This window comes from Leptodactylus fuscus, chromosome 2 (genome assembly GCF_031893055.1).
Source record: "Leptodactylus fuscus isolate aLepFus1 chromosome 2, aLepFus1.hap2, whole genome shotgun sequence".
Taxonomy (NCBI): domain Eukaryota; kingdom Metazoa; phylum Chordata; class Amphibia; order Anura; family Leptodactylidae; genus Leptodactylus; species Leptodactylus fuscus.
The window spans coordinates 187,287,333-187,301,445 of NC_134266.1; the positions used below are offsets into that span (position 1 = coordinate 187,287,333).

Consider the following 14,113-nt stretch of genomic DNA (forward strand, 5'->3'; position numbering starts at 1 on the left):
TCAACCAGTCAATTATTATTCCCCGAGCTTAAGTCATTTAACATTCTATTATATCAGTAATATTTTCTTGTTTGAGGTATCCTCCTATCATTGTTGAGAAGTAACCATTTATAAAAGGGGTGTCCCAGGCATTTTATATTGATAGCCTGTCCTCCTGTATAAACCATGCATATTGATTGGTGGGGTCCAACACTTGGCAACCCTACCACTCAAATGTTGTCAGGCACCAGAACAGTATATGGTACCCAAAGCAGACGACTGTCTACCATGTAGTTGAGGTGCTAGAATACTACAGCTCAACTCCCATTAACTGAAAGGGGGTTTTCTGGGACTTAATTAATAACCTATTCTTAGGATAGGTCATTAAACAAAGATCAGTAGCTGCCTGACACTCAAGAAGCCCATAAATCAGCTGATAAAGCAACAGTAGAGAGCTCCCTATGTACCACTTCCACTTCACTTTCTGCAATCACATGGCCAGTTCACAGCTCAGTCCCATTCAAGTGTATTGGCTGAGCTGTGATAGCAAACATCTTCCATACATCATTCTGTATGGCACTATGCTTGGTAAGTAGTAAACAGGCCACAATGATGCAGCAAATTTAAACAGCTATACAGGGGGTGTTGAATCCCTGCCGATCTTGAATTGATAAGTCATCAAATATTAAGGTAGGAAGAACCCTGTCAATGGGAACCAAGTAGCAGTAATCTGCAATGGCAACTGTACAATAGACAGTGGAGGTGGCTTCTGCCACCTGTATAGTTCCAGTGCCTAGCAGCATCTGTTCAGTGGGGTGTTATGACATTCTACAATCAGATTATTAATGGCCTATCCAGAAGACAGGCCATCCATGTAAAATGCCCAGAAACTCAATTTAACCAATTTCTGTGGCAAATTTACCAATTTAAAACATATCCTTTCCAACTTATCATAGTTGTGAAAACATGAAAGGTTCATTCATCATTGGGTCCACAAGTAATAGTATCCTCTTCCATATATAAGAGCCCCATGATAGCATCATGAGTTCTCTCGCAGCACTGGGGGTGGGCCCCAGCACTCAAACAGCACTGGGGGCATCCCCAATGCTGCCAGAGAACTCTCCAGCGCCGCCTCCATCTTCTTCTGGAATGAGGTCTGCAAGAGAACTCATTTACATACTGACAAAAACCGGAATATCAAGCACACGGCAGTCTCTAATAATAATATTACTATAGCAGCCTGGGAGCCTTTCAGAATGATCCCATCTGCTAAAGCATTCGTACAACTCTCGCAATCTCACCACGCGGGCACATCAGACTTCCAATGTGTAGATGACTGACTCAGATGCTGTTGTGGGGGTTAATGTGCAAATCCCCTTGCAAATAGAAGTTGTTGGGCACCTTGTTTACAGATGTTCTTTCACCACCTCCACCAATTTAAGGTCTTAGCATCTATTAATATGTGCTGCTCTACTGGTTCCAGCACAGTGGAAATTTTTCTCTAACCGTTCCTGAGTAACAACGGCCTGATATGGTATTTAAGCTCTGTAATGTCAAAAGGGCTGTGTTAGGCTGGGTTGTGATTCAGGGTTAAGGATACAAATCCAACTGTGCCAGAATCAGTGGCGTAGCAATACAGCATTAATTCATGCAAAGAGCTGGATTTGCTGGAGGTGGTGAAAGTTCCTCTTTAAATACCAGACATTGCTGTACTATAATAGCAAATATCATGAATGGGTTAATACACAGATCTAAGTTCTACATGTTATTTTCTAGACACTGACAACTTTTAAAACCCTGGTATTTCACATATTCCATTTGCAGTGAAGTTAAATTTATTAAGAAAAAATTTACTAAACGGTATGAAACGGTATGAAGTTAAAAGAAATGTTAACATGGACATCACAGAAAAGTGAACAGTAAACATTGATCAAATTCACAACCCATTGAAACCAACTGTGGTCAAAGACTGATAATTGAATTATATCATGTATTGGTAACACTGTGTCCAAAGGAAAAAGGTCAAGGCATCATCTTTAAGTTATATGGCTTACTTTTTCTTTCAATGAAAAGACAGTGCCATATGCACATTAGTACAGTGCCAACAATATCCACAGGTAACCCAACCAATGTCATGCTAATTGTATTCACACAACCTGTACGTCTTTTAAATAACTTTTTAATGTAAGGCAACTGTAAAGGTGACCCCTTCCCCCCCCCACACACACACACACCATGTTAAACATTTGAGTAAAGCAGCAGTCGAGAATTTACACTTCTTCTGCATTTAACTCTGTGGGACTGATGGAGAGCTGGCCATAGTACTCTGCCTCCTTTTGTCAGTTCCTTAAGGTTGAATAATGTAACATCCCATATTTGTGACTGCTTTATTGAAAAAGTGAAACATAGAACCCTTTTTTGTGATTGCTGGACATCCCGCACTTATCCAGTGGCTAGGAAATATGTTGTAATCTTTGGACCACCCCTTTAAGCTTTTAACATTTGCAATACAAATGACTAACACATGACAAACAACAGCCTTAACCCCTCCTTTTCAGGAGCATAGCTATAGGGCAGGGGTAGGGAACGTACGGCTCTCCAGCTGTTGCAAAACTACAACTCCCAACATGCATTACTTGCTCTGCTGTTCTTGGAACTCCCATGGAAGTGAATGGAGCATGATGGGAGTTGTAGTTTCACAGCAGCTGGAGAGCCGAAGGTTCCCTATCCCTGCTATAGGGGGTGCTGCAGTAGTAGTCGCTACAAGGCCCTGGACTCTGAGGGGGCCCCAAACGTCCCTCTGCCACATGAAATATACTGCCATTGTAATTGGCACAAAGTAGACAAGTGTTCCATTACAGATTTTGCATTTGGGTCCAGGTCTTCAAGTTACACATATGCTTATTGCCATTTTACCAGAGCCTTGCACAATGTGGAAGTGTGTCAGCCTACAAATGGTCATAGGGCTTGTAGTTTCAAAGTCTGCTCAATCCACAACAAAGTCTGTTCATTCATTTCTGGCAACACATCTTCCAGTGATTTTCCCTTGGCTGTCAGTCCATGATTTGCATTTTCTACCCAGTAGATCTTCACTGGGGCTTTCATTTTACTGATGACATTTGTCATCAAGGTCTGAAAAAAACGAAGGTTTGAGATAAGTTACAGAAGTGACGGAACTGCATTGTCCTAGCACATCACACAACAGCACACAATCCTGTCATAAAACTACTGTACATACGCTCTATGTTTACACCTACAAGCATTTATGTAAAGTATCATTTTAAAACCATAGTCCTAAAAGCACATGGACCAGGAGCAAGAGAGTACATGTGTTCTTGGAACAGCAACTATCCAAGTGATCTGGGATAAAGGGGACCACCAAGAGCGCGCGTATTAGATGGACATTCCAAAGGGAGTCAAAGTAACACCAGGGGACATAAATTATTACAGTTATTTTATTAAAGACCTCCATTGGGAACAACTTTCCATCACTGCTCTCCTCCTACCTGACTGTATATTCCACACTGCTCTTCTCTCCATACTGTACTTGCTTCTTGCACTGCAGCCTCTCCTCCACCTCTAATCACACTATCCTGATTTTTAGATTTCTCCTGCTTTGCTATCAATCTCATGATGCCTCAGACCAGAATCACATGTGTGGCTAAAGCCAAAACCATCTCTGCCTGCTGGAAGTACACAGTGATTCTTCTCTTGTACCTTTAGGAAGGGGAAGCTATATTCTGCTCCATTATAACTCTACAACAGAAGACTATTAGCAGTAACTATGAAAGGAGTTTCTGCCTCTCAGGAATAAATTGTGAGACTGACACACAGAATACCATATTACTGCACAGGGGAAAAGTTCATTGTAGGTGAAGTGTCCCTTTAATGATCAATGTTTTATATGAATTTACAAATACCAAAGAATATAATGCAAATTTTCAAGAAGAACAGTTACCTTGTCACACATCTCATCTGCTGAACCAGAGATGAACAAGACCGGCTTTGTTATCAGTAACAGATCTTCATCTCGTAGCTTACTTTTTGCTTTGGGAGGATGCAAGGGATATGACAGACAGATCAGCCCTTGGATGAAGGTGCCATCTTGTTCACAAGCTGTTCTGGTGAGAGAGGTGGCAGCACGAGAGCCCATTGATCGTCCTGTTCAAGAGCAACAACATAGTGTTATACTATCCAAATATTAATAAGTTATTTCTCTGTACTGTTTTTTTACATTTTAATTAAGGTTAGGGTCACATCCTAAGGAAACTCCAGCGCAGATTCTATCTAAAATCAGCAGAGAGAAAAGCCTTGCACACAGGACTTTTCTCTCCGACGGTTTCAGCATAATACTGGCAGAAACCTGGCGGAGCACAGCAGAGTGGGAGAAGGGAAATAGGAAGGGTGGTAAAGGAAAGCAAAAAAGGGATAACAATAACATGTTGCTTTTCATAATCAGAAATAATGGTGCAGAAAATTAGATCCAAGAGAACAGGTGCCCACTACACCATCCCAGATGTCCCCTGAGGAACATGCCCGCTCCTGACTAGTCACCAAATGTGCAGCAGGCACGCATCTCCAAAGGAGGGAGACATCCCTAGGACCCACGGGTACCACCAACTGCCCTATGTACACCAGTAGAAGGCCGAGAGCAAATGACATCTCCAATACGTACACATTACAATGACTCATCCCCAATTAGTACCATCTCTTAATACCACATCGTAGACTGAAAGCACACCCTAACCATACTTTATATACTGAGGAAGCGTGGTGATAAAACTTTCCAAGATGTCAAAGAAAATTTGCATCCTGCTTTCCTTGTTATTCCAACCAATCCATCCTCCAGACGTAAAAGAGAATCTCTGTACTGTTTACGCATTTAACTTTGCTACTGTGTCATGTTCTTTATTTACTGTCCTTAAAGTAGCCCTTCTATCATTTGAGATGTGGAGGATAAAAAGGCAGAAATATCACACTTAAATCCCCATTGGCATAGTATTCTAACTCACGCTCTTTACGCTAAATCAGTCTATGAGCAGCAATCATAGCCCTAGAGCCCTCTCAGCCAACCAATACCATTATTAAAGCTCATGTGACAACACCCTAAAAGCAGTAGCGTGTTAAAGAGGTTTTTTAATATGAGGCCAAACATGACCACCAATCAGCAGCCTAAGGAAAGAGACAAGTCACAGTGTGACGGGGAATTTCACCATAACAAGACAGCAAAGAAGCAGGACTGGACTGTGCAGGGAGACACTGGCGCACCAGGGATAGGAAAGTATGGTTTTTGGTCCCCCCCCCCCCCCGGCCTCATAATAATAAAAAAAAAAAAGCGGTTATCCTGGACAACCCCTTTAACACGTGGCATCCTAGTCACTCTTTGCCTTGAGCATATCTTGATATTATTAGTAAGGCTGGCTACTTGCTACATACAGAATATTAAAGGAGACCCTCACCTGCAAGAAACACTCCAGCAACTTTATATTCTTCATTAAACTGCAAGTAAGTCTAGAATGAGTGGGAAGAAAATCAGAATATAGAACTGTGAATATTAATCTGAATTGGGTTTTGAGAAATCTGTGCACAATGACTCTATTAATTGTTATAACGCAGGGGACATGGCACTTCTTAAATAGGACCTTTCATCACTTGGGGCACATGCGGTTTTATATACCGCTAGAAAGCCGACAATGTGCTGAATTCAGCAAACTGTCGGTTTTCACGATCTGTGCCCCCGCTGAAGAGCTATCGGTGTCGGTACCGTAGCTCTTCACCATCAGAAGGGCGTTTCTGATAGTCAGGAACGCCTCTCCTCACAGTAGTGTCTATTGCGCTGTACTGTGAGAGCGGTGAGGAACACCCCCCTCCCCTCCTGATTTTTTCCTGTGTGTTTTTTGGGGCTGAATCAGTGTCAGAATCCATGTGGGAAAAAACGCCTCCCCATAGAGTTCTAGGGGTTCCACTAGCTTTTTTTTTCACTAGTGGATTTGACATGGAGGAAAATGGCGCTTAATTCAGTGTGGAATCCGCGTCTGATTCAGGGCTGAAAAAAAACCTCCCATTGACTTCAATGGGTTCTTTTTTCCGCTAGCGACTTCAATGGGTTCCTTTTTCCGCTAGCGGAGAAAGGAACCTATTGAAGTCAATGGGAGGCTTTTTATTCCACGTGGATTCTGAGGCAGATTCAGCATCAAAATCAGCACCAAAAAACTCTGTGTGAATGGACGCTTAGTCTGAATTTCTCAATCTGTATAATGGGACTTGCAGTCAAGTTTTTGTACATGTACATGTCATAAATGTCCAAAAATTAAAAAAAAAAAATAGGATAGGATGTAAAATCAGCATCTGATAACAGTAGTAACATTAAATGACATACGTACCAGCACTGTAGAGAAAGCTTTGGTTCGATATATTAAATTTAACCCTTTACAGGTAAATCTCAAACACAGCAATCCGTGGGAAGCCAGGTAATTTGCCAAAGACACCAACTGCGGGAAATTCATATCACCTCCAGCGCCATGTGTCAGAATAACTCCATACCTAACTCCACTATAGTCTCTTGGAAGAGTCAGCATTGCATCCAGGTATTTCTCACCAAATGGTATCGTAATCCGCTGCTGAAGATACAAACATACAATAATACACCCTAAACATCTACATGATAAACTGCCCTAAGGTTAGATTCACACCTGTGCACTAATGGAGACTCAGCCACAGAAACCATTGAAATTCTTTTTTTTCTCCATCAGTTTCAATATAAAAATGGTGGAAACCCAATGATCCGGCAATCTGTCGTTATGTTCTCATGGCAGAATTGAACGCTGGACAGTCTAGTGTAGATTTGAACCTAGCCTAAGGCTCTGTTCTCACGGAGTAACGCGCCGCTCATTTAGACATGTATACACATGTCAGAGTGCGGCGCTTTAAAACAGATCCCATTGATTTCAATGGGTGCCAGCTTACGCACGCTACACATTGAAATCAATGGGAGGCTTTGTAACTAGAGATGAGCGAGTACTGTTCGGATCAGCCGATCCGAACAGCACGCTCCATAGAAATGAATGGAAGCACCTGGTACTTCCGCTTTGACGGCGGCCGGCCGCTTAACCCCCCGCGTGCCGGCTACGTCCATTCATTTCTATGCGAGCATGCTGTTCGGATCGGCTGATCCGAACAGTACTCGCTCATCTCTATTTGTAACCCATTGATTTCAATGTGTAGCGCGCGTAAGCCGACACCCATTAAAATCAATGGGATCTGTTTTGAAGTGCCACGCTCTGACACGTGTATACGTGTCTAAATGAGCGGTGTGTTACTCCGTCAGAACGGAGCCTAACTTATACCATTCCCTAATACATGGTTACACATGATATATTGCTACATAAGGAATAGTTAGCCATGTATAGTTTGATCCTGTAGCTTGAAGGGGTTTTTCCGGAAGTTAAATATTAAATATGTTGTCTGGGTAAAAAAAAAAAAAAAAAATAGGCTGGGGGAGGGGGAAAAAAAATCATGCTCTCCTGTCCCTGGTGCTTCGGTGTCCTCCCAGAATGGACCGTTCCTTCTGCTGGGCGGTCTTCTCAAAGTGAAACTGCTTGTCGGCTGTGACGTCCCAGATTCCTTCCGCTGAAGTTGCTGATTGGCTTCAGCGATCACATGACCACTGAGGTCAATCAGGGGCCTCAGGAAGAGACCCTGGGACATTACAGGTTGTGCCCTCACGTGTCCCTTGCTGAGGCTGCTGATTGGCCTCAACGGTCACATGCGGCAGGGACTTCTGCTTTAAGATAACAAAGGGATGGGCGAGCATGATTTTTTAAAAAATAACTTTCCCCATATATCACGTGACCTGTTAGCAGCTGAGTCAGTCCTATACAGGTGAATGGGCCTGAGTTACAATACCAAACACGGCCCATACAAAACGGACGGCATTGTGCTTTGTGTTCAGTTTGGTGCCCAAACGCTGCTGTCTCTTCTAACAACTGATCCGTGGGAGTCCAGGATGTCCCCACAGATCTGATGTTGAGGGTCTATCCCAAGGACAGGTTATCAACATTATAATTTCGGATTTCAGAAAACCCCTTTAATCCAAGAGCAAGATCTTGCATTAGCCATATATATGGGTAGTTCTCTGAAGGTTACACCATACATAGCAGTAGGGGCTTTCGTCTCTTTTCTGTTGCTGGTCTCTAAGGCTTCCAGGATTAGGCCATGCATTTTCATCCATACAGATGTGCTGCTGGACGATGTGACATATGTACAAAGCTACAGCAGCAACAGAAAAACGTTTTGTAGTTTTTAAACAAACACATTTTTTGTAAAGTTCTGCTAAGTTTCTAATCTGAGCAATGTATTGACTTTGTGGACAATGATGATACTGCAGGGGTAGGCAACCTTCAGCAATCCGACTGTTGTGAACTTCCTGCAAGAATACTTCTCTTTTGAGAACTCACACAGAAGTGATTTGGGCATGCTGGGAGTTGTAGTTTCACACCAGCTGGAGTGTCGAAGTTTGCTTACCTATTTATTGTATACAAAGTACCCATTGAAAGATGTACAGCCCCTTGTTCACCCAAACTCCACAGCTGTTTTTCAAAAAAATGAATGCAAGAAAATAACACTGCAGTCATACACAATATAGATAACACCGCAGTCATACATAATATGGATAACACCGCAGTCATACACAATATAGATAACACCGCAATCATACAAACTACAGTTAGAGTAACACAATATAACATATTGTAGCAAACACTATAGTCTCACAATAGTATACTGAAGATAACACTGAAGATACATAGTGTAGAACAGTGACGCTAATGCAGTTACAGTATAACACTACAGTCACATAGTACAGTGATAAGATTATAGTCATGCAGGGCAGTCACACAGAACATACTGATGGCGACATTACACCCTCATATATTAGGCAATGAAGTGATGCTAAATGCTTTACACATATAATAATGTGCATTGTTGGGAACACTACAGTCACACATACACACATTGCAGACATATCACTAAGACCACAAGGAGAACAGAACAGGACAGGTGACATCAGAGTCAGTACTAGCAGTGTGAGGAGTAAAGCAATAGTAACATCACAGTCATACACTGTAGTCAGTGAGGGCAGTATACAGTGATAGCTACATTGTCACATTAGTGTAGTACATTGTACTCTGTATCAGTGCACCCCCTGTGGATGAATACAGGAAGGGAGTCCTGCACATACACCCCTCCAGCCTGTACCTCCATGTAATCCCCCATGGTCACCAGCACACACTGTCACTACAGCATATACATGGAAGGGAGGAGCTAGAGATCACTTCCGGGTATTACGTCATTCCCTCACAGTCTTCTAGACTTCGCACTCCTGCTCTCAGCACTGGGTCTGTCCTCTAGAAGTATCATAGCAGTATACAGTGCATGTCAGACAGCTGTGCAGGGACTCTAGTGCTGAAACACCACACAAGTCATTCATTGCAATGCAAGGAGAGAAATCCACAGCTATGTAAGAGAGAACACAGCCTTAGAGTGTGTACACACAGGACATGTATACTGCAGATTTTATGCATAATTGCTGTATTTGCCAACATAGGATTTCTTTGAATACTTTGCAAAGAGTGATATCCACTGTGAAAATCTAGAGCATAGACAGCTCTTCCACCCGAAGAGTGTGAAAAATGCAGAGAGGGGAACGGAATCCTCAAATGGCGACTGGGCGCAGATGTGAACAGCGCCTTAGTCATGATCCATCTAGATGTGTCAATTAGGCATTATTGTGCTATTTACAACAACAGGATGTTATTGGGATGTAAAGTCTTGTGGGCTACACTGCAACATCCAACTGCTACATGCCAATACAGTCTAGTAAAATTGTTCAATCTGAAGTCATGGCTTCCCTTTTTTTTCTGTCTCTAAACTATAAGGGTAAGTTCACACAGGGTTTTTCAGATCAGAATCTGAGGCAGAGACCGCCTCAGGTTCCAATCCAAAAAACGAGTAGCTGCGACTGACAGCCGCGCAGTCCGCTTCGGATTAGGCCGAATGAATGGGCCTAGTCCGGAGGAGTGAGATGCTTAAGGATGAATTGCGAGGCGACTAAGCCTGAAGAATGAGAATCTCGCTTCTTTTTTCCGGGGAGCCGGAAGAAACAGCTCCCAGAAAAAAGACCTGAGCGGCTTCCATTGATTTCAATGGGAGCCATCTTTTTGGTCAGGGTTTTGAGGCAGATATGGCCTCAAAACCCTGACCAAAAAACTCTGTCAACTTACCTTAAGGACTCTTTTGCATACAGCAGATGTTGCAGAAATTTCTCCAACTGTCCTGCTCATCTGTACAAAACTTCTGTAATCTGTGTACTGGTCACACACAAAAAAAAACAAAAAAAAAAAAAAAAAAAAAAAAACAACCACATTTGCTTTCAGGTGATTCAAGAAAACATGCTGTAGTAATTCAGCAGAGTGTTCTCTATATGTGACCCCAGACATAAACCACAGGGAATGGATTTTTTTTTTCAGTCATAGCCACCCTGTTGATGGAGGTCTTGCAAAGACAGTTACTGAGTTCAGGGGAAATTGTGTCATAAAAGAATGGGCCTGTGGAATAATTCACACGCGTCAGCACCATACATTTACAGGGTGGTGTGGGAAGTTGAAGTTAAATATGGCACCTTTTAGGTTGTATTATGTGGTCATTGACTTCTGTAGTAAAATATAAAACTTTACCCATCTGGACCTTGTTTCTTGACTGGATGGAAATGATTTAGCCCATCTGTGTGTTCTCACTCTAATATGGTACATAAATGCACCTACTGTGACACCAGACATCATCCTGGGCCAGGCAAAGAATGTGCATGTGGTACTTTATTGCTAAGGGTTGCTCAGACAATAAAGGAACTCTAAAGGCACAACAAACATATCTGACTCACCCTTTGGCTGGTCTTACACGGCTGTAATGTAAGTCCGCAAATGGTCCACAATTGAGGGCTTTCAATTGCGGACCATTTGCGGACACATTATATTCAATGCAGCCTCTTACACCACCAGATATTTTATCCTTGGTGTGTCCGGGCCGCAACCGTGGTCCGCAATTTATAGGACATGTCCGTAATGGCCGTGAATTGCAGCACTGCACGGACTCGCCCATAGAACTCCATGGGTGAGTGCAGCAGGACACGGACATCTGCAGAGTCTATGTTGCCAATCAGCAACTTGCGGACTGTACATTCAATACTGTCGTGTAAGACCAGCCTTAGTTCTTCATGTAAAGTAAATTAATATACACTATGTGATCAAAAGTATCCAGACACCCCAAAAACATATGTTTTTCATATTAGGTGCATTGTGCTGCCACCTACTGTCAGGTACTCCATATCAGCGACCTCAGTAGACATTAGAGATTGTGAGAGAGCAGAATGGGGCGCTCTGCAGAACTCATGGACATCGAACGTGGTCAGGTGATTGGGTGCCACACATCACGCAGGTCAATGCCAAACGTCACCTCACTTGGTGTAACGAGCATAAACATTTGACAATTGAACAGAGGAAAAACGTTGTGTGTAGTGACGAATCACGGTACACAATGTGATGGCAGGGTGTGCGTATGGAGAATGCCCAGTGAACATCATCTGCCAGCGTGTAATGCCAACAGTAAAATTCGGATGCGGTGGTGGGTTATGGTGTGGTCATGTTTTTCATGGAGGGGGCTTGCACCCCTTCTTGTTTTGCATGGCACTATCACAGCACAGGCCTACATTGATGCTTTAAACACCTTCTTGCTTCCCACTGTTGAAGAGCAATGCGGGGATGGCGATTGCATCTTACATCACGATCGAGCACCTGTTCATACTGCACGGCCTGCGGCGGAGTGGTTACATGACAATAACATCTCTGTAATGGACTGGCCTGCACAGAGTCCTGACTTGAATCCTATAGAACACCTTTGAGATGTTTTGGAACGCCGACTTCGTGCCAGGCCTCACTGACCTACATCGATACCTCTCCTCAGTGCAGCACTCCATGAAGAATGGGCTGCCATTCCCCAAGAAACCTTCCAGCACCTGGTTGAATGTATGCCTGCTAGAGTGGAAGCTGTCATCAAGGCTAAGGGTGGGCCAACACCATATTGAATTCCAGCATTACCGATGGAGGGCGCCACCAACTTGTAAGTCATTTTCAGACAGGTGTCCGGATACTTTTGATCACATAGTGTATCTGAAGCCTCTCTTTCTTCTTAACCCACTTACAGGAAATGATACTCAGTATCTGACATTTTCTAAAGTTCTGCAGCAGTCTATTTTCGGTCACTATCTCACCGCAGACCTGCTAACTATGAGTAAAGAATGGTATCCAAACATACTCCAATAGCAACTTCTTCCAATGATCCAGGAGCAATTTGGTGATGAACAATAAGTATACGAGCAGGATGGAGCTCCATGACACAAGTCTAAGGTGATAACTAAGGCTGCAGTCACATTAGCGTTCGGGGACTCCGAAACCCCATTCCGCTTAAAATAATCGGAGAAAAAAGTCCTGAAAGCGGACCTGAAGAGACCCCAGCATATGATAAAAGCAGGTTGGGTTCGAACGTAACTACAAATATTGTAATAACAGACCGAAATAACTAACATGAACTAAATCACATCAGTTATCCCGATTGTTGTTCGGTTTCAGGTATTTTTCGATTAATCGCCCAGCCCTACTCCTGACACTTGTATTGCTTCCATAGAAGTAAAACAAAAAGACTGTTTTTGAATGTTTATCAGAAAGCTTTATTGCATACTGGCACAGACATTAGGCAGTGGAATTTCATCTCATGTCCATGTCAAGTACCCACATAGCTGAGCAGGCTCTAAGCAATATAATATTGAAAATATTTAATTTAGCACGCATTTCCATAGAAAAAAAGTTATGCATTCAAAAGTTCAAGACAAGAGGATTTATTTATTTAAAACATCTTTTCTTACGGAATATAATATTATTGCACTTTAGTAATGTAACAATTATAACAAATGCAGTAAAATATTAATTTTCATATAAATTTTTATTTATTTTTTTAAATGTAGTGTTCTGTATAACGGAAAACACAGTTCCTGTAAAACATCTATAAATATCAAAGTTCATCCTTGACCTGCAAGATAAAGAAAAAAAATTTGGATTTTTTTGGCAAAATGTGAATTGAATTTGCTTTTGGCTTAATTTAACTGAATCCACAGAGCAAATGTGAACAGACCTGAACAAAAGCGATTGATGGAAGACAGCACCGCTGCATAATAAATCACCATTTTTCTGTACATGAAAATGGTGTAAAACAAGTATGAAAAATCACACTCCCTTTTTCCGACATACAGTACATATTTGGTCAGCAGGGGTAGCATCCTTTCACTGCAGTATTATACAATCACATGAATTGGCAGGAATGATACTGTCACTGGCTGATTTAGCACAGTTTATGCATGCCAACCATTCTAATGAATAAGCAGCCTTGTAATACATGACTTGCCAGTGTTCACCAGAGCGAGAGCCTCTCTTTGTTATCGGTTCTATGTGGCTAATAGGAACTCCCAAAGGTAAGGAACTATCTTTAAAGGGATCCTATCATTTAAACTCAATTTTTTCTCACTAAGATGTAGGAATAGCCTTAACTCTCCAACGCCGTCTCCATCTTCTTCAGATACAGGGTCTTGACACGTCTTCTTCCAGGGGTTGGCTTCAAACTTCTAGGCCTAGGGCAAAGCCAACTGCGCATGCCCGCCGGCCACAAGAAAATGGCCGCTTACACAGTATTGTAATCGGTCATTTCCTTGTGGCCGGTGGGCATGCGCAGTCAGCTTTTCCCTAGGCCCGAGGCCTAGAAGATGGAGGTGGCGCTGGAGAGTTCTCTGGCAGCCTTGGGCACGCCCCCAGTGCTGCAAGAGAACTCATTTGCATACCGATGAAAACCAGAATATCTACGGAACGGCGGTACGGAGAAGACATATAAAGGTAGGAGAAGAATAGCCTTTCTTAAAGCTATTCCTACGTCTTCGTGAGAAAAAAAGAATTTTAAATGATAGGATGCCTTTAAGCAGTCTATATTCATAAACAGGGCATATGTAAAGCAGTTACCTGAGTCCACCCTTTTATTT

At 42.5% G+C, this 14,113-nt stretch overlaps 2 protein-coding genes across 3 annotated transcripts in view; both read right to left on the bottom strand.

The window, feature by feature from the left end:
- Positions 1 to 2,249: 2,249 nt before the first annotated feature.
- TEX30 (testis expressed 30) lies at positions 2,250 to 9,289 on the bottom strand. Of its 2 annotated transcripts, none has more exons than XM_075265377.1 (5): positions 9,235 to 9,289; positions 6,363 to 6,599; positions 5,439 to 5,490; positions 3,938 to 4,140; positions 2,250 to 3,111 (listed from the first exon to the last, which is right to left on the bottom strand). In XM_075265377.1, the coding sequence occupies exons 1-5, from the start codon at positions 9,250 to 9,252 to the stop codon at positions 2,938 to 2,940; spliced, it is 684 nt and encodes a 227-aa protein (XP_075121478.1). In that variant the 5' UTR covers positions 9,253 to 9,289; the 3' UTR covers positions 2,250 to 2,937. The 2 variants fall into 2 exon arrangements, with proteins under 2 accessions (XP_075121478.1, XP_075121479.1); XM_075265378.1 differs by having other exon boundaries at positions 6,363 to 6,596; positions 9,235 to 9,281.
- A 3,756-nt stretch (positions 9,290 to 13,045) lies between these two features.
- The window catches only part of POGLUT2 (protein O-glucosyltransferase 2), a 70,916-nt gene continuing 69,848 nt past the window's right edge, over positions 13,046 to 14,113 (bottom strand). The window contains exon 10 of the mRNA XM_075265343.1: positions 13,046 to 13,116. Within this exon, the coding sequence (XP_075121444.1) occupies positions 13,099 to 13,116 (18 nt within the window). The 3' untranslated portion in view covers positions 13,046 to 13,098. The remainder of the gene's footprint in view (positions 13,117 to 14,113) is intronic.

Bases quoted from the DNA above. Each gene is read 5' to 3' on its own strand.
- TEX30 (XM_075265377.1), bottom strand. The intron at 5,491-6,362 runs GTACGTATGTCA...CACTCATTCTAG, and splicing joins AAGCTTTCTCTACAGTGCTG to ACTTACTTGCAGTTTAATGA. The intron at 4,141-5,438 runs GTGAGGGTCTCC...GCTCTTGAACAG, and splicing joins TGCTGGAGTGTTTCTTGCAG to GACGATCAATGGGCTCTCGT.